At 38.2% G+C, this 21,523-nt stretch overlaps 3 protein-coding genes across 6 annotated transcripts; 1 reads left to right on the plus strand and 2 right to left on the minus strand.

The window, feature by feature from the left end:
• Nucleotides 1–487: 487 nt before the first annotated feature.
• On the minus strand, nucleotides 488–6,733 carry LOC140783245 (cysteine synthase). Of its 3 annotated transcripts, none has more exons than XM_073130054.1 (11): nucleotides 6,506–6,733; nucleotides 5,918–5,971; nucleotides 5,709–5,818; nucleotides 5,548–5,605; nucleotides 4,944–5,207; nucleotides 4,726–4,863; nucleotides 4,574–4,625; nucleotides 4,007–4,086; nucleotides 1,301–1,360; nucleotides 1,095–1,175; nucleotides 488–774 (listed from the first exon to the last, which is right to left on the minus strand). In XM_073130054.1, the coding sequence occupies exons 2-11, from the start codon at nucleotides 5,957–5,959 to the stop codon at nucleotides 682–684; spliced, it is 978 nt and encodes a 325-aa protein (XP_072986155.1). In that variant the 5' UTR covers nucleotides 5,960–5,971; nucleotides 6,506–6,733; the 3' UTR covers nucleotides 488–681. The 3 variants fall into 3 exon arrangements, with proteins under 3 accessions (XP_072986155.1, XP_072986163.1, XP_072986172.1); XM_073130062.1 differs by having other exon boundaries at nucleotides 6,421–6,666; XM_073130071.1 differs by having other exon boundaries at nucleotides 6,433–6,661.
• An 832-nt stretch (nucleotides 6,734–7,565) lies between these two features.
• LOC140783222 (uncharacterized) lies at nucleotides 7,566–19,138 on the plus strand. 2 transcript variants are annotated; one of them, XM_073130028.1, is made up of 4 exons: nucleotides 7,566–8,673; nucleotides 14,392–14,699; nucleotides 18,213–18,577; nucleotides 18,797–19,138. In XM_073130028.1, exons 1-3 carry the CDS (start codon nucleotides 7,703–7,705, stop codon nucleotides 18,563–18,565), a joined length of 1,632 nt encoding a protein of 543 aa, XP_072986129.1. In that variant the 5' UTR covers nucleotides 7,566–7,702; the 3' UTR covers nucleotides 18,566–18,577; nucleotides 18,797–19,138. The 2 variants fall into 2 exon arrangements, with proteins under 2 accessions (XP_072986129.1, XP_072986121.1); XM_073130020.1 differs by having other exon boundaries at nucleotides 18,213–19,138.
• A 623-nt stretch (nucleotides 19,139–19,761) lies between these two features.
• LOC140783262 (uncharacterized) lies at nucleotides 19,762–20,996 on the minus strand. Its single transcript, XM_073130083.1, has one exon. It carries the CDS (start codon nucleotides 20,597–20,599, stop codon nucleotides 19,907–19,909), a length of 693 nt encoding a protein of 230 aa, XP_072986184.1. The 5' UTR covers nucleotides 20,600–20,996; the 3' UTR covers nucleotides 19,762–19,906.
• Between the last annotated feature and the right edge of the window lie 527 nt (nucleotides 20,997–21,523).

Genomic DNA, 21,523 nt, shown 5'->3' on the forward strand with positions numbered 1-21,523 from the left:
AAATAGCTCACACTATAATTATCATACAATATACTTGCTTGAGGCGAGCACGGCGAGAAGAGGGAGTAGACTTTCTTGTTTCATAAGCCCACAGTCACTTAGATCTAACCTAGTATACTAATTAACTTCTACGCTCTCCTCTCCTCTCCTCTCCCCTTCCGTCAAATATTTGTTCATTTACCTATTTACTATTTTATTCTCAAGAAAATATCATCTCAATTACTCTCTTCTCCTCTTCCATCCATATTAAATAGTATTTTAGTTATTTGACAAATGATCATTTCAATTTTATTTATTGCATATTATACTGATATACAACTAAACACTAAAATAACTGGTATAAAATCTCTTATACCAGTATATAAAAAAATTTATAATAGCTGCACTAGTCTTGGCCTTTCCATAAATCAAAATTCCTGTGAGAACAGGTAAAGAAGAAACTATAAGCAGTATAATATCTCTTGCTCATTCAAAAGCGAGAAATATCTGATACTAACAAAAGTTTCCCATAATATAAATGATGCACAAGAAAAAGAAGTTTGGATATGGTCCAACTGAAAGAAACCATTTGCACAGATCTTTGTTTACAGAGGCTCAAACTCTCGTCTTAAAATAATTTTATTCTGAATTTCTTATGAAATCTAAAAGTTACCATAGTGGAGCTTCAAGCTTCAACAAGATTTATGGTTCGAAAACCATATTCTCTGCCTCCTTCTTTATTGAGTGGAAGAGCACCGACGAAAGATAGCGTTCGCCAAAGCTCGGAAAAATCACCTGTACCCAGTGCAAGAAAAGGAATGCAGTAAGTTACCACCCAAAAAGCACCAGCAAAAGTGCAGATTAAAATCAGTCAACAATTATGAGGGAAAGTATATTAACATGAGAAAGTATAAATAGACGCATCACAAAAGTAATTAATAGACAGCTCAAGGTAAAAGAGTTTCAATTAAGTATATCAACATAGACAAAGTCCTAGCAGCAATTTGTGTTTATACTCTGATTAATTGACTACATGACTCAAATATCCAGAGAAAGACCAATGAAAGACAGAATACAAGAGAAGTATATATGCATCGAAAAAAGTGAGAACTTACAACAATAAGCTTTCCCTTGTTTTCTGGCCTTTGTGCAATCTTTATGGCAGCAGCGGCGGCGGCCCCAGATGATATACCAACCTGAAATAGAGAACCAACTTACCATCACCATTAAAGGATCTCCCACCATGGCACAGGCACATCTAAATTTTAGAAAAAAAGTGAAAACTACTGAGAAACTGATGTTTGCTGCTTTTGCAACTCACCAGGAGCCCTTCTTTCAAGGCTAGAAGCTTAGCCATCTCAATAGATTCATCACTGGAGACCTGGAAAATGCATATAACAACAAGAACAAGGTCAAAGGCTGCTCAATACAAGTTTTCTATGAAGTCCTTTTAAGCGTTGAGGAGTACGTAACTTCCTAATGAAATTCATATCTACAAGAACTTTATTCTGAACTACCAACATTGTTGCTTATGAAATAGATTTCTTAATCAATTTGAGTCTCATGTTCGAATTAAACATCAATGATAGATAGCTTTATTTCATACCGACTCTACTACAAATGTGCTTTGGTGCTTCACAATCTTACCTTTATGGTGTCTAAACATCAATGATAGATAGCTTTATTTCATACCGACTCTACTACAAATGTGCCTTGGTGCTTCACAATCTTACCTTTATGGTGTTTAATTACCACCTTGGGATAATGTGGAATTAATCATCCTTAGTATCTACTCAACAGAATGATATATTCAATGGAAGAACTAATGCCATTCTCCAGTCCAGGACTTATGTTTGGTCTGCACTAGACTGTGCATGGGATGACTAGAATGGAGGAAACTCTTCATACAAAACACCAACATTACTCTAAGCATTAATATCAATCATCAAACATACAAGAATGATGATGTATTTCTTTTATCACATCATCAAATCTACAAATAATCTTCCTATATGTGTCTTCCAAGCTGTCATAGACCCTTCGTGAGTTAAATCGGTTGTCAGTTTTTGCTTGTACAGTTAAAAGCATGCCATATATAGCCCATTGTACAATACTATGTTGTGTGCGTTTCCATGTCACAGGGGAGCTTATCATCACTCATCAACCCTCATAAGTGGCCATGACAGATTATGTGCCAAACTTGGCGGCTGATTCACCTTAATTTGAAACTAAAAAAGGTAATGAGGTAGACCAGGAGACTAGGCCAGTGTAATAGGACAGATAAAGCACTGGGTTTAGTTTAGATTAGTATGTTTCTTCTCATTCATGTCATGCAAGACAACAGAACAGAATTGACCACATACAGGGGTTGATAATAGGCATGAAAACATGCCATAGTAGAAACTTTTTTTAAAGTGGAACAGACAAAAAAGAAACAAAAACATTACAATATTATTTAATTCATATAGACTAAAAGGTTGTTCTGTTAATGTTTTAGTCCAACTTGAATGAACTCTACGAGCTCAAAGGCTCATCTTTCATTGGCTTCTTACTATTATAAGATCCTAGAGTGCCTCCTTCCTATAACACCAGCAGCTAGGCCCCAATTTCAAGTTTATATTGACCTTACCTTCATTTGGTATTGTCCTCAGGCCTATTATATTAGGGCTGTCAAAAAAGTTTGTGGGCTTGGCTCGAGCTCTAAATGAACTGAGCCGACCTGATTTTTTAGGCTCAAATGTGTTATCTAGCCAAGCCGAGCTGGAGCTAGCTCGCTCGATTAGGCTAGACATCGTAGCAATATATATATATATATATATTGCTAATCCTTACAAGGGATAGTATATAAAGTGGATTACATGAATGCAATCCATTTGTTTTTGACAGCCTGTGACCTACCACCACATGAAGACAAAAAAATCATGTCACCTTTCCACTTAAATGGATAAAACCCACCAGCAGCATGTGACCCACCACCAAGGTGAAGTTTCCTGTCACTATTCCTCGGTCTAATACAGCCATGAGCAGAGAAGAAGACTTCCTTCCTCTCCTCTTTCATGCTCCGATGGAGATCGCTTCACCCCCTTTCTCTAGATGGAACCATCAAGGTGTGGGATAACCACTCTGGCTCAATGGTGGCAGATTGGAAGGACCCAGATGTGGAGTCCACAATTTCTTGCATTTTATGTTATTAAATTGAAAAAAAAATACTGATGCTCTTCCATTATTACTTCTCTTTCAAAGTTTCCCATTTGCTTCTTTAGCTCTCCGTTGCCAATCGGTGAACACTCTTCTATGTCCGCCCCTAAACCCTCCCATCAAGCTGGAGAAGGGCTGAAGCGAGCTCAAGCCGGGAAAATCCAGTAATCGAGCCGAACCAAGCTGGGCTCAGCTTGCTCAAGTTCGGCTCGTTTACACCCCCTATATTGTATAGTTCAAAATTGATATCTATTTATTCAGTACTCATTTTCTTCTAGTTCCACCTCCGTAAGTGAACCTAGGCTTTTTCGAGCTGCAACAATGCTCACTCTATTTGTTCTTCTGTATGGTGCCACAGGAGCCCTTGGCTTGTAGCAAGGCCAAATTACTCAATGTTAATTTTAATATTATTTTATTATTTTGATATGTATAGCATACCACCTAACAAATAGCACATAATAGTGAGTGTACCATTACTTATCCTGAACCTCCTCCTTGACCCAGTGCTCCCCTCTCCAGCTATTGTCACTGTTTCAAATAACCTTCCTAATAGGCTTCCCAAATTTTATAAGTTCATCACACTTTGCAAATATCCTTATACGCATGCATTGAGGATGACCTTTCTAGTGGTTGACAATAAATAGTTCAAACTTCCGGCGTGTTGCTATTACATGACATGATAATAAAGCTAGACAGCCTCCCAATTATACTCTTATCAAATAATTCAAGACCAACTATGCTAACTCAGGGAGGAGACCAATACTGGTGCCACCAACAATGAAGCACAACTGCACAATCCATAAGATCAGAAACATTATTTAATTCTTACTTGGATAACTTCATCAAGGAGGTTAACATCCAAAACACCAGGAATAAAGCCAGCACCAATCCCTTGGATCTTATGTGGGCCTGAGACAGTCAAAAAACATCATGCAGATGAAATATTTCAACAAACACATACTGATGCAGGACAGAAAATGATGGTTATACTATCTCTTACTAATAAATGGACAATGGGTTTTGATATTTTAAGCTATACATGGAAGATGAGGGCATGCTATAAAATGATAAACAGCATAAACTTTGCATACAACAACAACTTGGTGTGGTCAAGAGGAAACATGGAACCATGTCATTGCGCAACTAGCAATGCTTGACCACTGACCAGGCTTTGAACAAGGTCAAAAGAAAGTATATAAGATGCAGAAAAGAAACTTGTAGTAATTCATATATTCAGAATGTCAACTTTACAGTAGCTTTCTAGTGCTATTAAGAAGGAAAAGTACATTAGACAGACAAAATAATGTGGTAAGAATCATATGAAGACTTTTAGCCACATATTATTGCCTTGTATATTCTAGGAAAAGAGGAAAAAAATGTACTTATGATGACCTACCAGGCTTTCCACCAGATAGAATTGCACTTTCTGCTGGTTCCACACCGTACAGCTTCAAACAAAATAAAGTAGATCAGTGCAGATATGTGCAAGTTTTATGCACTAAGCTGCAAAATAGAACCACTGAATAGATTATTAAAGATAAAAATTACCTTAATATCAGGATTTTGTTCCTTGAGATATTTCCCTGTTCCAGTAATTGTACCCCCAGTTCCAATGCCAGAGACAAAGATATCCACTTTGCCGGCTGTTCCTTTCCAGATCTCTGGTCCAGTTGTTTCATAGTGAACCTGTTATCCAAACACAGATATGGTCAAATAGTGTTCCACATGGCAGGTCAAACTTTTATACAGCAAGGAATGATGGATACCTTAGGGTTAGATGGATTCTCAAATTGTTGAAGAATATATGAATTGGGTGTCTTCGCAGCCAGTTCCTCAGCCTTTTGAACAGCACCTTTCATACCCAAAACTGGATCAGTGAGGACCAGTTCAGCACCAAAAGCCTTGAGGATGATCCTTCTCTCTAGGCTCATGGAAGCTGGCATCGTGAGGGTGAGCTTGTAACCCTTGGCAGCAGCCATAAAGGCCAGTCCTATGCCAGTGTTACCGCTGGTAGGCTCAATAAGGACGCTCTTTAAAAATCATTTCAGGCACAAAGAAATATGGAGAACATCAGGTTAGTATTACACTAATATTTGACAGCACATGCTTGCACATAACCATAATTTATTCTCTAAAGTTGTTTGACATTGTAGGTCTAGGTTATAATGCAGGTCCAAAGCTAAGTCCCAGTAGATTTAAGTAAGATAAATCCTTGGGGTGCTTACTTCCTTCTTTTGAGTATCTTTGGTCATTTAGCAATAATCATAGGCAAACAAGAACAAGAATTTTCTATATTAAAATTCTATTTCAGAGCTTGTCTTGGTCTCATTCAGGCTGGCTCTAGAAATCTCTACCAAAGAAGTTGCTGACCTTTCCAGGAGTAATAAGGCCTTTCTCCTCTGCATCAGTGATCATACTATAACCAATCCTGCCAGTCACAAATCACCAAATAAAAAGAAACGATTAGAGAGGACATAAAACCTCCTTTCTCACATAGTATAACAGATGAAAAATAACAGTAAAAAACTTGCCTATCCTTAACACTGGAACAGGGCTCCATCATCTCAAGCTTAGCAGCAATTCGAGCAACACAACCATCCACCACATTGTTGAGATACACCAGTGGAGTATTACCTATCAACTGGAAATTTTCCAAAAGCAAGACAATTACAAATGGTAACCTAATTCAAAACAGAAGATTCCCGATACTTAGCTAGAGAGACTTGAGTAGATAACATACTTCAGTGACATTATTTGCTATAGCGGGACTGACTTCACCCATTTTGCAGGTTTACTGCGAGAAAGTAAGAGTTTATAAATAAAACACAAAGAAAAAGATAATAAGAAGTCTGTTTTCCTCTTTGTTGCAAAAGAAATCACAAATAAGAGATAGAAAATTGCAAAATCACTCCACCAATTACTAATTCTACGGTTGAGCCTTATTGCTTTTAAAATCTAGCGCTCGTATTTCTGTTAACATCATCCAATAGCGTGCCAAAAAAGTAAGAAGATTGCATGCCCAAAACACACGCCCAATCCTTGATTAACAACAGATCTGAAAGGAATCTAAGGCATTTCATTTTTTAAATACACCAAAAGGAATGAAATTTCTGTTTTGAAAGCAAGTTCTTAACGATTTACATGAAACTTAACAACAATCTTGAATACAAGCACATCGAATGTATCTCTCAAAAAGATCATCCGAGAAGGCAAAAAGTGATATTTTTACGGCACTGAACTAACCGAAGGACGAACCCAGAATCCTGTGAGAACCGAAATCTCTCAGATGCCAAGGCTAGCAGAATGGGAGATGAGATTGATTTTCTACCTAAAACAAACGCCTTATTGTTGCAAATAGCAGCGTAATCTCCGTTGAAATTGTCGGAAGACGAGACTTTCAATGGATGACGCAAATCGAGCTTTGGATGCTTCTCGAAAATCGCAACAACCTACAAAATCTGTGTGCTGCGTTGCGTTCCACCCAGAAATATATAAATAAATAAATATATATATATATATCCAACATTAGCTGAATTTAATTAACCATAAATAAAATACAACTGAGATTAAAAAAAAAAGAGAGACTATTTTATATTTGTATAAATTATTAAAAATAGTTTAAAAGCTATCTAATATTATAGTACAACAAAAATATTTTATTTTATATGAGGAAAAATTATTGATAAATATTTTATAATAAAATTCAAAAAGAGTATTTAATTATTTATATATTTATTTTTTAATTTGATAATGATTTGTTAGAAATATTTTATTAAAAATTAATTATAATGATAATTCTAAAAGAGTAAAAACAAAAACAAAATTTAGTAATAATTTTAATATTTTAAAAAATTTCAGTAAGAATTATATATATATATATATATATATATTAATATTCAGTGATTATGAGTCAGTATATTATAGGCCATAGATAAAGAGATTAATCCTTCCTAATAAATAGATCAGATACAATTAAGCAAATATATTTTTAAGAAATGGGTTGAAGCAAAGGTAAATCATACGCATATAATAATACTCTTTGATAAAAAATTTACTAAATATAAATTATATATCAACGGAGGAGATCAATTGCTACGCTATAAGCTATAATAGTGGCTTGACCGAGAAACACAACCGCAGGTGTGTAGATAAGATTTTTTTTGTTTGGTAGCTGACCTGTGCTGATGACTTTACCATCGCTGTGATGGAGATGTGAAATAATTTAATTTAATTTAATTTATTTTATTTTATTTTAGTCCTCTTCCGCCTCTCTCTCATGGGCCGGCCCGTTCATATCGCCCGTAGTTGGGTTCGTGGGTAAGGCCCAGCCAGGCCTGGCAGAGAGAAATCGAGAATATACGTGGCTCCGTGGACCGACTACGGACTATATGAATAACGCACGCCATCCAGCGGCCGCGACAGTTCCTAAACCGAGAAGGAAAGGTCACTCCTCTTCTTTCCCAGATCTCTTCCCTCACCTCGATGGAACCCTAATTCCTTCTCATCCCCGCCTAATCGGTCATCCATGAAGAACTACAAGTCATCGGCGAAGCCTTCATCCCACAAAGGCCCCTCCTCCTCAGTCGGCGGCTCCGCCTCGGGCAACCGCAAATCCCGGTGGGAATCCGATTCCAAGCCCTCCTCTGACCACCACCAAGTCGTACCCGACGCCAAGCCTTCGAAACCCAAGGACAACCCCTCTGCCGCCTCTCCGGCGGCGCCGCCTCTCCCAGCCTCCCTCCGCCCTCCTCCCTCCGCCGCCGCTGCTGCTGGACCCCCCTTTCTCCTCCCCGACCCTGCTGCAATCCCTCCTCCTCCCCCTTATGGATTCCACAACCTCGAGCGCCGCACTATCGTTCTTGCCGACGGAAGCGTCCGCTCCTACTTCGCCCTCCCACCCGACTACCCCTTAGACACTGCCTTTGGCTCTGCTGGCCGCCCAGGTTACGGACATGGCCCGGAGACCGGCCTAGGCTTAGGGTTTGATAAGCGCTTCCCACCCCCAGGGGCCCGATTCAGCCCAGAGGACTTCCGCGAGCCGCCGCCCTATGGCCGTGGACCTCCGCCGCAGCATGATTACTGGGCGTCGCTTGGACTCGATGGCCCGCAGGAAGGCGGTGCATCGTCGCTGAAGAGGAAGTACGGGGAGGAGGACGAGTTCGCATGGCACAGGCAGCATGTGATGCAGTACGGGAATTCTAGTGCTAATCCCAATAGGTTCCCTTTGGGGCCTGGCGGAAGCCCATTCCGGCATGGTGATCGTGATGATGTGAGGTTATCGAAGCAGGCGAAGCTTGGGGGCGAAGATTACGAGGACTTTCCCTCACGGAGGAGGCGACATGATGATTTGCCTCCGGTTCAGGTGGATGTGGATAGGCAGGCATTGAAGAGGGCGTTTCTTAGGTTGTCAAAGACAATCAATGAAAGCTCGAACCAGAAGAAGAATTATTTGGAGAACGGGAAGAACGGGCCTTTGCAGTGCATTGTTTGCGGCAGGTTTGGTTACACCGGATATATATATATATATATATATATTTTTACTTCTTTACTCTTTCTGAAACTCAATCCTTCTATTTTGTTAACCAAAATTTGGACATCTTTGGCTGCCTCCTTTGCTTATATGTCTCTTTACGTTGTGATGCAGGAATTTTATCTTATGCCTGTGATGATGTGATTATTTCTTCTCTTTTTATTTAATCAAGATTCTGTTATCTGACTTGTTTGGATATAACATTCATGGCAAGTTGTGCAGGAATATTTACAAGTTTTTTATTTTGGATATTATTGCAGTTGCTCTATGGTTATCTAGACATCTTTAGGGCTGTTTGGCTTAATATATTTGGAAAAACTGCATCTACACATATAAAGTATAATATAAAAAATCAGTTTTTAGTTTATGGATTATATGAAATATCCTATCCAAGGACTAAAATAGCCTCACATGCAGCGTCTTTACATTCACTTCAATTAAGTGGATGTTAAAATATATTCTCTCAATTTTCAATTGGAAGAAAAGAGGGAAGACATAAGACTTTTGTTTACATTGGTTTCTTATTTAACATCATAGATTTTGTATCTTGAAACAGAGAAAACCAAATGACCCTTTTGTCATTTACTCATCTTTGATTGTTATTTTTGAGATGTTATCATGTTATGAATTGATCTGAAACAGGCCACATCTTTCTAATCTTTTCATTTGCTAAATCAGTCATATTATAGTATTTTCATCTAGTAATTTCCTTTGTGTGCTCATCCTATCCATTTTATTACTTTGTTTTCCCATTTTTATATATGTGGTATTATGTGCAGTGCCCAGTTACATGACAGTTGGGCATGCAAAATGAGTACATATTTTGGAAGTACTTCAACATACCATATATCCATCTATCTTCAATTATGAACCCTTTTTTTTCTTTTTTGCTGAGGTAGTGAGGAATTCTAGAAAAAGGAGATTTTTAAAGTCAGCCTTAGATTGCATGAGATATATGAGAACGATTCTTAAAATTGGAGAGCTTGTATAGCTTGAATTTTGATGAGGCTGAAATTGCCGAGTTAGACTTAGGATCATAATTTCTTGGATCTGTTGGATATGCACATTAGAAAAATATCTTGTGGTCGCGCACCTATGCAGGAGACATGCTGTAGCGTAGTAAGTGAACTTTTCTTCTTACACAATTTTATATTTGTACTGGTTATTGAAAATCTATCTTCAATTATTATGTATCTTTCTTTGGCTTTGATTTATAAGCAAAGTCAATTGAATACTATAGGATGTTCATCTAAAGCCATCTGCGAGGAACTTCCTTTCCATCCTTATTTGCAAGCAGGATTATGCAGAGTTAGAGTGACTCCTATAGTCCCACCAGGCTGTATGAGATTATTTCATCCACCAACTGAACTCAGTGCCTGGTGCATCTTTTTGCACAATATGCTTCTTTCCCTTGGTTGCATGAGCATGTGATTTTATTTGTTTGATATTGTTGGCCTGTGGATATGTCTTACTCTTGTAGTACTTGCTTTATGATGAAGTTGTTCATCTTATCTGAGGTTCCTTATTTGAAGCTTTCATGGAAGTTAGATGTGTGTGGCGTTCTCCTTTATAGAAATGCAATAAAGTAGTTGAACATACTTCAGCCTTTTGCTTTCTGTTAGTCTTACATCCTGTGTGTAGATCAATTGATGATTGGCCATGTGCTTGGGGAAATTTGTGGAGCTGTTCAGTCACAACAAAAATCAGTAAATAGGTAAACCTAACTATAGAGGGCAACGGTTGCCACTATTTTTTATGATGAGGTTGCTGACAGCATTAGAAATTACTGGTTTCATGCGGGACAAGGGATTGTTATTTGACCCCAAAAGAAAGTTGATGTACTTCTCCATGTGGAGCAACAAGCGTTTCTATATCTTTTCTTGCACCCCAAAGAAAATTGGTTGTTTGTTTGTATTTTGTATATCTAGTTATTCTTTTGCAACCCTTAGGGTAAAAGTTATCCTGTGAATTGTTTCGTAGATATTCGTCTATTGTTCTTTTACAGTAGGCATATTTTGTAGGCGTACTATTTCAATGTGTGATTGCGATAATCTTTTCACCTTTATGGTAATATACTACTGTACTATATATATTATATAAGAACACGGAATTCTTGGACAGTGTGCATGAAATATTCTGGTAGATGTGATTTTGTCACTTCACAGGGTATTCTCTGTGGCTAGTTTAGGCTTTTATATTTGTCTATTGTTCTTTTACTTTAGATATTTGTCTATTGTTCTTTTACAGTAGTCATATTTTGTAGGCATACTAATTCAATGTGTGATTGTGATAATTTTTCACCATTATGGTAGTATACTACTATACAATATATATTATATAAGAATACGGAATTCTTGGACACTGTGCATGAAATATTCTGGTAGATGTGACCTTGCCTCTTCACAGGGTATTCTTTGTGGCTAGTTTAAACTTTTTCCCTCTTATCATGTGCTACTCACATGACATCATAGTTTACTACAGGTGATTAAAATGGTATATAAGCCAAGCAGTGGCATTTCTTGGAGACATGGTTTTAGTTTCTTTCCATATTGAGCACAACTGATATGATTCTGCACATGCTTTATGCATATGCACATTTTCTCACATTCTTTTGAACTATGGACTTAGAATTAAGCACTAACAATTGGTTGAGATTTCTTCACTTGAATGTTCTGCTTGTGTTTCTTAAAGCATGTCCAGTGCCACCTCTGAGTGTCCAATATGTTATGCAGATTTCCTTTTTTTCTTTTTGTCCTTTTCGTTGTTGGACAATTTGTGTACCATGTATGATTGGCAGAAGACACAAAATGGTTGTACCTTTTTGTTCTTAGGTGAGATCAACACAAAATGGTTGTACCTTTTTGTTCTTAGGTGAGATCAACACAAAATGGTTGTACCTTTTTGTACCAGAAAGAGTACTTCCTTGATCCAGTATGTTGCTTATTTTTCATGTTCTAAGCTAGCCGGGGGCACTTATCACTCATGCAGGAGTGTATGTCTTATTTCTGAGATAGTAGTTTCTTTCCATGTGGAATGTGTTTATTTGCCTCTGTTGGCTTGTTTGTACCTTAGAAAGATATTTTTTATATCTTAAAGTACAATCTTCCTCCTTTATTTTGACTCCTATATAGAGAAATATTGAAGGGTTGCTACTTGGTTGCATGAATGTAAATTGACCTTTAAGTCTGGTCACACTACTTACTAATTGGAGCTGCAGGTTTCATGACAAATCTCTTATGATTTGCCTGGGCTACGACATCGATTTAAGTTCTAGAGGATTTTCTGGACTCATCTGAGTTTGTGTCATGCTGAATAAATTTATGTGTGCTGTTTGATATGCAATCAATAACCTGAAAATAATGTAATTTGATGCTTGTGTGTGTACTTATGAGGTTCTGTTTCTTCTGAATACTAGATTGGCAGCATGATGATAATTAAAAACAATAATGAAGGGCCAACATCTATTTGAGGCTAGCTAAAATTTCTTCGTTGATGTCTGACTTGTATTAAGCCTCACATCCATTGCCGACACAAACCTTTTCATATTAAATGGACATATGGTCTATGAGTGGGTGTTTTCATCTTATAATCTTTCCATATGTGTCAAATCTACTTTTGGATGGTTGTACTATTTCCTTTGGAACAGCGACTGTACATGTGTAAATATCCATGTGAGCTAAGTTCAGCATGGCAAGATCTTTTGGTGAAAGCACCAGAATGCAACAGATTTTGTGCTAATGTGTAACAGTGTTTGAGGTTTTGTCTGTTTACCTCTGTTTGATACAGTAATGTTTGCCATTTATTTGCTGATTGCTTTGCAATGTAATCCTTCCTGCAAGTCCACTTCAGTAAGGTTACACATCACTGTTCTTTGTGTAGCAGTTTATATATGGTGTCTGGTGTTACCTTTTGATTGTTGGGGAAATATTCCCATTTTGAGGTTCGATTTATTTGAAGATGAAACTGAGTATAGCTGAGTCAATTATGTTTTTAGCCCATGACAGTTTTTAATTGTTCTATGCAGCTATCTGCTTGTTTGTGTTTGAAAAATCTGTAATGCAAGTTCATTGATTTGATTTTGGACTTCTATGTCGGTGTGCTTGCATGCGTGTTTGTGACTTTTGTGTTTTCTTAAGGGTGCTAGCAGTGAGGTCTTGCTTGGGGCCCCTGGATTGTTAGTTTGGTCCTGCTTTCATCCCTTTGCTATATGGTAGAGCCTGATTACGAATGGGAACATATGGGCCCTTATTATTTATGGTTTCTTTGGCTATTATTTGCAGCCACCACACCGAGTTTTGCTTGAGCTTCCACTCCTAGTTTATCGGGGTCGCTTCTTTCTTCGATCCAAGTTCCTCATAATGTTTTTATTTATCTTATTTATTGGTCTATTTCTTCCCCTTCCAGCAGCTTCCATTTTGAATTACTTTTGATGTACTTTACAACAACGATAGTCGTGCCATAGGCACAGACCGTGCCGACTACTGGTCGGCACGGTACGTGCCGCGGCATTTGCCGGCCGTGCCGTAAGAGGAGAGAAAAAAAATAGATACTCCGTCGCCGCTTGCCGCTCTCTGATCGCCGCCGCCGTCGCCGTCGGGTGCCCTAGCCCGAGGGAGAAGAGATCGAGATCCACAACTTAAGTTTTAATCGATCTCTCTCTCTCGATCTCTCTCTTAGTTTCTCTCTCACTCTCTCTCGGTCTCTTCTCCCTCGGGCTAGGGCACCCGACGCCGACGGCCACGGCAATCGGCAACGAGATTGATGGCGAGCGGCGGAACTATTAGAAGGGGTGCTGTACGGCACCCCTCATGCCATGTGCCGGTACGCCACCGGCACGGCTATCCTTGCTTTACAATCTGCTTTGGTTGCAGCCAAACAATTGCAAATGATAATTAGCAGTCCATTTGTGCTATTATCACGTTTCACTGTTACAATCATTTTTACTTCAATTGTTTAGGTGATGTCCACCATACTGAGCTCATTTTAGCTTCTTGTTCTTGAAACATATATTTTTATGATCCTCAGAGTATAAAGCATATCTTATATAATGGCTAGCGAACAAATTTCCCTTTGATATTATTCTTCCCCTTCCCTTTGATTTACTATCAATGCCCTAATGAAATTCCATAATGTTGAAATGAGAATGGAGCTGTAACTACTTGTCTATGATTTTACATTGACTGCCAATGCTTGGAAAAGTGTACTGCTCGAAATGTAATAAAGTAATAGACTGCTTGCTTATTTGTGTTCAGTTGGCTTTGGAGGTTGTGATGAAGCCAAACATATTTATTGGGTTATATCTTACAATTTCAAGTTGCTAGCTTCTTGGAGCTCTTTTGCAGTGCTGTATATGTTTTGGGGTATTCCTTGGATAAGTTAATGAGTCTAAACCAGTATGGCATGAAGGGTAATACCTTAAGTGTTTTTAGTGCAATCTCCATGCATTGGATGGTGTCAAAAGTTGAAACAGGGATATATAATTAGTAGTAATGAGCCCTGTATCCTCATTGATATGTCTTCTGAATTATTTGATATCTGTTACAACTTGTAATGGTTGTCATTTTGTATCTAGAACTTTTTTGCAGATATGTGTATATATATTCAGTGTCCTGCTTTAATTTATTCATATCCAGTAAGTTTCTCATTCTTCTGTTATTGCGTGTGCTTTATGTGGATGATGGCAGGGCATCTAAGGACTTTGCAGATGTGCATGGACTTATCATGCACGCATACAACTCTCAAAATGCAGATCTGCATGTTGATCATCTTGGGTTACACAAGGCCTTGTGTGTTCTTATGGGATGGAACTATGCAAAGGCCCCTGAAAACTCTAAGGCCTATCAATTGTTACCTGCCGATGATGCTCAAATTAATAGGGAAGATCTTATCTTATGGCCTCCGACAATTGTTATTCACAACACAAATTCAGGAAGAAGAAAAGATGGCCGCATGGAGGGTATCGGTAACAAAGAGATGGATACTAAGCTAAAAGGTAAATGATAGATTGAATTCATTAATTTCTGCGAAGCAGCTAATATAAGTATTCTTAGAATTGGAGGCTCACTACTTATATGCCTGTAGGGGTCATTTAGTTATCGAATGAATTTAAAATTAGTGCTACTTTTTTGTATTGTAGGCTTTAATAATCCATTGCGTGCTGTCTGTCTTGCAGCTATTCCAACTCTTGCTTATTACCCCTTTGTGCAGCTTTCAAATTTTACAAAGTCTTGTTTGGTTTGAGACTAAGCCTTGAATTCGCTTAATTATCTTAGTCTTCATTTTTTGAAGATTAAACTTAATTAGATATGAAAAAGATAAAAAGATGTTTAGTTTATGAACTAGTTTAGGGGTCTCTGAACTAATTTAGGAGGAATTCCTAAACTCAAAGCAAGCAAGGCCTAAAGGAACAAAGTTTGAATAAACGCATTTACATCTTCTTCCTCATAGGTTTATTGTTGTTTGGTTCCAAAGTGTCTGCTCTTTGCTCATCATTACTATGCTCTTTGTTCATCATTAAGCTTTCACGAACATTTAATCTCCCATCACTCCATCAGTTGCTGATATTTTTGTAATTGATTTTGCAGTTGTTGTCAACCTTCATTTGCAGTAATTTAACGTTCTTTTAGGTTTTCATATTTGTCTGTATATAATATACACTTCGATATCTACTGGTACAAATAATTTTTGTACTAGCTTCTTTCAAGTTTTTATGACTTGATTCACCTCTCTCACAAAAGAACTGAGTTCATGTCAATTGATCACGTAAATTTGTACCCCTCACCTTGTTATATGCCTTGTACCTTTTCTGAAATGCGAATCTCTCAAGATTGTCAGTCTTAACTGTGTAAGTGATCTGTGAAATGCTCCTTCATTTCACCCTCCTAAGTGTAGCTTCCAGTCTGTTGTCCATGGACATTGCGATTCTTTGCTTGCTATTATAACAATTTCAAGGTCAATAGTGTTCAAGTAGTTTAAGAAGGTTGGTTCTGCGTTACCAATTCTTTATACTCTTTCCTTGAATTTAACATGTGTACATCTTGCATTGGACATTGTGGTATTGAATAGGATTGGCCATTAGTTGGTTTATGCTGGGTGAAGTTTGGATGTGGAAAGTCACCAAACTCATCATTTATAAGTTGTAGAAATAAATGGACTTGAACTGAATCCATTTGTCTGAGAACTCCCAATTTGATAGGATCAAGCTCTCTTGTCAACACAACTAAAGTAACAACCTATTAAATTTCAGTTTGTTTTGAATAATATGGAAGGAGGCAAACTAGATCTGAGTACTTTTGATCTAGAAAATTACTAGCAATTTGTTTTATCAACTGACGTTCAGTTCCCATCAGCACTATTTTTTTTATTTGTTTATATTGGTGGATTGAACCACCCAAAATGAACTGCTGGACTAGTATGTCAAAGTTAAACTGGGCTTGTTTGTTATTAAGTTGATCTGGAGTTTGGGCTTGCCCTTGGTATTCTACATGAATATTTGGCATGAATTTTGCAAATTGGTGATTATTAGGGACATCACTCTAGAATTATAGCTGATTCTGCAAGGTTGGGATTGTTTTGAAGTTCTTCACTGTTAACTGACTTTGTTATTGATGGTTCTCATTTTTCTATGATACCTGCCATATTAACAAACATCAATGTTTTTTTGTCTATTGTCATTGTCCTGATCCTATTCAGTTCTAATACCATCTCTACCAATATCCTAACTAGCTAGAGTAAGAAAGAGTAGTGTTTTTCTTACATATGAATCATATTTATCTATATTTTCTTGCTGCACAGTTACCGTCATTCTTCATTATGTGCCCAGAACATTATTTAATCTTGCAAATGGGGGATGGTGATCCTATTCTGTTGTCTTCATCCCTATGTTATTCATAACTTGGGTCTGCTATTGGTTGTAACTGTTTCTGTACATTAGACTCTAGTAACTTCATCATTGACTTTTCTTTGCTGACACTAATACATGAATCAACGCAAACATATAGAAAAACTTGATTCTATTTGAATAAGGTGACACAGTTGGACCTCTAGGAAAAGTTGATTCCTTGATGTCATATGCTTAGGATTTTCTATGTTCTTCTCGGCAGGCCATCATCTGTCATGATAGTTTCCTTGATGTGTCAATCGAACTTGGATTTGAATTAGCATCCTAGATTTTGATCCCATGCCATGATATGTCTGAGTTCTGAAGGTGCCCTCTTGTTGTTGGTAAAGTACTCTTGGTGGTGCTGTTGGCACTATGAGTTTGAGGGAAGGCGCCACCAAGGAAGAATATTTGGTTTTAGAAGAGGATATCTTATGTAATAACATAGATATGTAAATGAAATGCCATGCTTCATAATGTGAAGTACTGCAATACCTTTTAGGTGGATCATTTCACTTGCTAGCCATCTCTGCCTGACATTGTCTAGCGCATGTCAAGAACATTATAATGTATATGATCCTCCATTTTCCTACATCCATCTCGTTGATTTGCTTGTCTTAAATATGAGAAAGCCTTTTATTGGAAATAACTGTATCTACTGTCTGGTGATCTTATGCCTTTCATGTTTTATAGGCGCAGACTTAATCCAATTTTTCTATCGTGACCCCTAGCTACTCTTTTGCACTAGAGACAACAGCAATCTCATCTGTGTTTTGAGTTTTGTATATTATACGTACCATGCTTTCTCTGATCTGAATATTCTTTCGTTTATTTTCTAGTATTTCAGTTTTTTTTCTTTCTGTTTTGTCCAACAATCGTTCTGAGATAGGGGTACCTCCTCTACGGAGGACGCATTGTTTTCAAAGGGCCTATAATTTCACGCCTGCCCTGTCTTTCATGGAGATAAATTTCATCTTGGACAAAAAGGCATGGTTGCCAATATACTGGTTGGAGTTGTGTTGACCTCTTGGGAGGAGGCTACCCTATCATCTATGGGAAATGACCAGTAGTTAAATTTAGTCAATAGTAAATTGAGAAGGTTTTGTCTTACTAGCATTATATGATATGTGAAGTAAATTATCGTCACCCTGTTATATCTGAAGTGCCGATGAATGTCATCATGGCCAAAAAGACCTGTGGCAGCATACTGCTTCAATTTCATCCATGGAGAAATTACCAGTGGTTACTCTAGTGGTAAATTCAGAAGGTTTTTGTTGTACTTGTACTGGATGATGACATGATGTGTTAAAGAATCAGTGGCCCTGTTATGTTAGGTCCTGAATATTCTTTCCTTATGGTAAAAAAGAATGGTAGGTCAAGAGACATTCCCTTGTGAAATTGCTGATCCATTCATTGTTTAGTGTCTGTCTGGGTATTTCGGAAGTAATATTACTTAATTAGTATTTTTTTAATTGAGAAGACAGTTTCGATGAGGACTATGATCTTGTGTGGCCTACCAGTGAAAATGAGCACTGTTTTGTTGGACTGGAAATTATGGAGTACTCTTGTGGCACAAGAATACTTTCTGTTTTTGTCCTATCAACGTTCTTTTCTGTTTGGTCTCAGAACTAGGATTTCCTGGTGGCAAGTCAAAGTCCCTCTATGGAAAGGAAGGACACTTGGGAGTTACACTGGTGAAGTTTGCAAACACTCAAGCTGGACTTAGGGAAGCTGAGCGTCTTGCAGAATTCTTCGAAAAGGAGGACCATGGACGCAAAGGTTGGGCATGTGCACAAGCTATTCAGTCTAGTGATGATGAGAGGAATCCAATGCTGTTCAAGGTGGATGAGAAGACTGGTGAGAAGAAGAGGATCTTTTACGGTAATCTAGCAACTGCATCAGACCTCGAGAAATTAGATTTTGATATGAAGAAAAGGGCTACCGTCAAAAGTAGAAGGGAGTTTGATCTGTCTGACTAGTGCCCCCAAGAGGTACATTTATTTGTTTTGCTCAATTAAGATGAACTTGTGGTACTATGTTGGTCTTATCTTTGGTGTGGGGAGAACAGTGCTTGTTTCTTTCAGTTTAATGTTGCACACTATGCCAGTAAGTTACACTAAGATCAGGGTTCTCTTTTGGAATTATAATTTATGAAACCTGCGTCAACGTGTTTATGACAGATGACCTATCTAATGGTTTTAACACTGCAGTTGCTTACATGCACCCTCACCCTTCCATACAATTTGGATGATGATCAGGTTATTGGCTTCACCTTACCTAAATCATTTTAACTCTTCAGTTTGAGATTGGACCGGAAGGGGAATTTTAAGATTGATCAGATGTCTTCTCGTTGGTGGAACAATTGTGATTAGTGATTCATTTGTAACATCTTTTAGAGGATCAAGAAAAGAGAGGCATATAGCATCAGGAAAAAGTGACCTTTTGTAAAACAGCAAGTTGCCTGTCATTAAGTCCAGGTCTTTGCTATACACGTGTGCGCATCTATTTATACTTTTTGATTTAAATTCTATCTTTACTGTTCGTCAAGAAAACGATCTCCATTTCGTATGCTATGTTGTTGTTATTATTTTGTTATTGAAGATCATCAAAGATTGCAGGAACCCTGCATCAAGACTGCTCAGATTCACGTTAAACTGAATGTTAACGGTACAATATTAATCTACTACTTTTCTTCAGCGCTGTTCATCTTTAGTTCGAGCAATCTATCTACAATGATCAATGAATCGCTTTATCAAATGAATTAGGATTTTTTTATTCATCTCTCTCTCTCTCTCTCATATATATTCAGAAAATTGACGTTCTATTTTCACTGTAAGATAATTATATTCTATCGATATCCATCTTTCTTCTACGGCCCACCATTTTGTCCTTAGTGCTTCAACATGCAACTCCACCCATCTTTCCCTGTGCTCACCACCAAAACATGAGCTTCTCATCACCACTACATAAGACTGGACCAACTACTCGAAACCCCACCTGTCCACTCTCTCCATCTCTCTCAACGAATTCTGACAACCTTCAAACTCCATTTTCCATCATTGGCTAAAGATCAAATATAATATGATGCCATTATCCCACTAATGGATAATTAAATGTCTATCAAAATATTGATAAGATGAGCGGCTTCGATCACCCCAATTTTCCATCTAACAAGTGCATTAAACATCGTGTTCATATTTACGTCCAACAAACACTAATTAGTACAGATTACAAAACGCCACAAGTTAATAACCCTCTTAAATCTAAAATGATGGGGGGATGTAGGGATAGCAAATCTTAAAGTGGGCTTATAGCGTATGTTAAGCGCCGCCCTCTTCGTCAGAGATCGAGGTCGAGGTCGAGGTCGAAGTCGAGGCGAGGCAGAGGAGGAGATCGGCGAAGGCACCGACGATGTACTTGTGCGCCTGCTTGCGATTGAGCGCGAGGTAGCAGAGGAGGAGCTCATGGAGGTGGGCCAGGTGTGCCCTCGGGTCCAGCCCTAGCGCCGCCACCATCTCCTCCATCGATCGCCGAAAATCCCAGTACGGATCCGGGGAGTACGTCGGCACCGCGACCCCCGCCCCAACACCGACGGCGGCCGAGTCCACGATCGAGTTCGACCGCCCCGGCGAGGCCGGGAAGAAGCGGCGGGAGGCGATCGCAGTGGAGAGATCGCGACCAGACGGCGATCCCTCTACGGCGGCGACCTCATCGGCGGCGGATACGGAGGAGGAGAAAGAAGAATTGGCGGTGGCGGTGGCGGTGGCGGTGGCGGTGGCGGCGGAGAGGGAGACGGAGGAGGAGAGGGTGGGCGTCAGGGTTTCGAAGTCGGAGGCGGCGGGGTCGTACAGGGAGTTGAAGTTCTTGAAGACGACGGAGGTCGAAGAGACGGAGGAGGTGGTGGTGGTGGTGGTGGAAGGATCATAATGGGAAGAATCTGGACTTAACGGAGGGGTAGAATGAGAAGGTCGCTTGAGGCGAGAGAAGCAGCCATGAAAACCTTTTCCCAACATCTCTCTCTCTCTCTCTCTCTCTCTCTCTCTCTCTCTTGCGAGGAGGAGGAAGTGGACGAGGAAGAAGCAGGCCTACTTATAGCTGTTAGTGGTGAGTTATTCTATTTAATCATTCAAAATAGTAACTTGCAATTATAGGATTAGGATATATTGCTTAATTCCCTAAATTGTAGATCAGAGGACTGGTTTGACTTAACGTGTTATTATGATCAATATATATATATATATATATAAAAGTTAAATCTTATCCTAGAAACCTGCATTCGTGTCTAGAAATTTGTTTTGTGTGCGTACGTGTACCATATAGACGAGCATTATTAGTTTTTACGTATAAGCATTGCTGGTATATATCAATAATGTAAACATATATTGTGTGTATAGAAATTTGCGTTACAAAATAGAGCTTGCAGAATGCAGACTAGACAAATTATTCGATATAATCTGAAATTTTATGAATATTAATTTTAATAATATTACTTGGTTCACTATATTCGCAATCTATACTTTTTCAACTGTAATAAGAAAAACTTTAATTTAAATTTCATGTCAAATTAAAAGTAACAATAACACAGTTAAATCTGGTTAACAACCTAATTTTTCTAAACTCATTTAAAGTATTCAAAATAAGGTTAAAAAGTAAATATATCTTAAATGGATTTTAAACTAACAATATTCCAAAAGGGGATACAAGGTGCAATTATTAACTACTCTATAAAAACATCCTATTATCACCTTAAACTTAAAAGGGATAATTTCATTTTAACCGCCTAAATTAATTAACGAAAATTATCCCTCCACTTATAATTGCGAATAATTAAGTGGCTTAGCTAATCAAATATATATTTTAATTTTCTTTGTAAATTTCTTTATTGTCCTCGTAATCTATCTCTCTATCCCGTACCCCCCTCCTCATGATGTTCCTCC

This window comes from Typha latifolia, chromosome 1 (genome assembly GCF_019914945.1).
Source record: "Typha latifolia isolate L0001 chromosome 1, TyphaL0001v2, whole genome shotgun sequence".
Taxonomy (NCBI): Eukaryota; Viridiplantae; Streptophyta; class Magnoliopsida; order Poales; family Typhaceae; genus Typha; species Typha latifolia.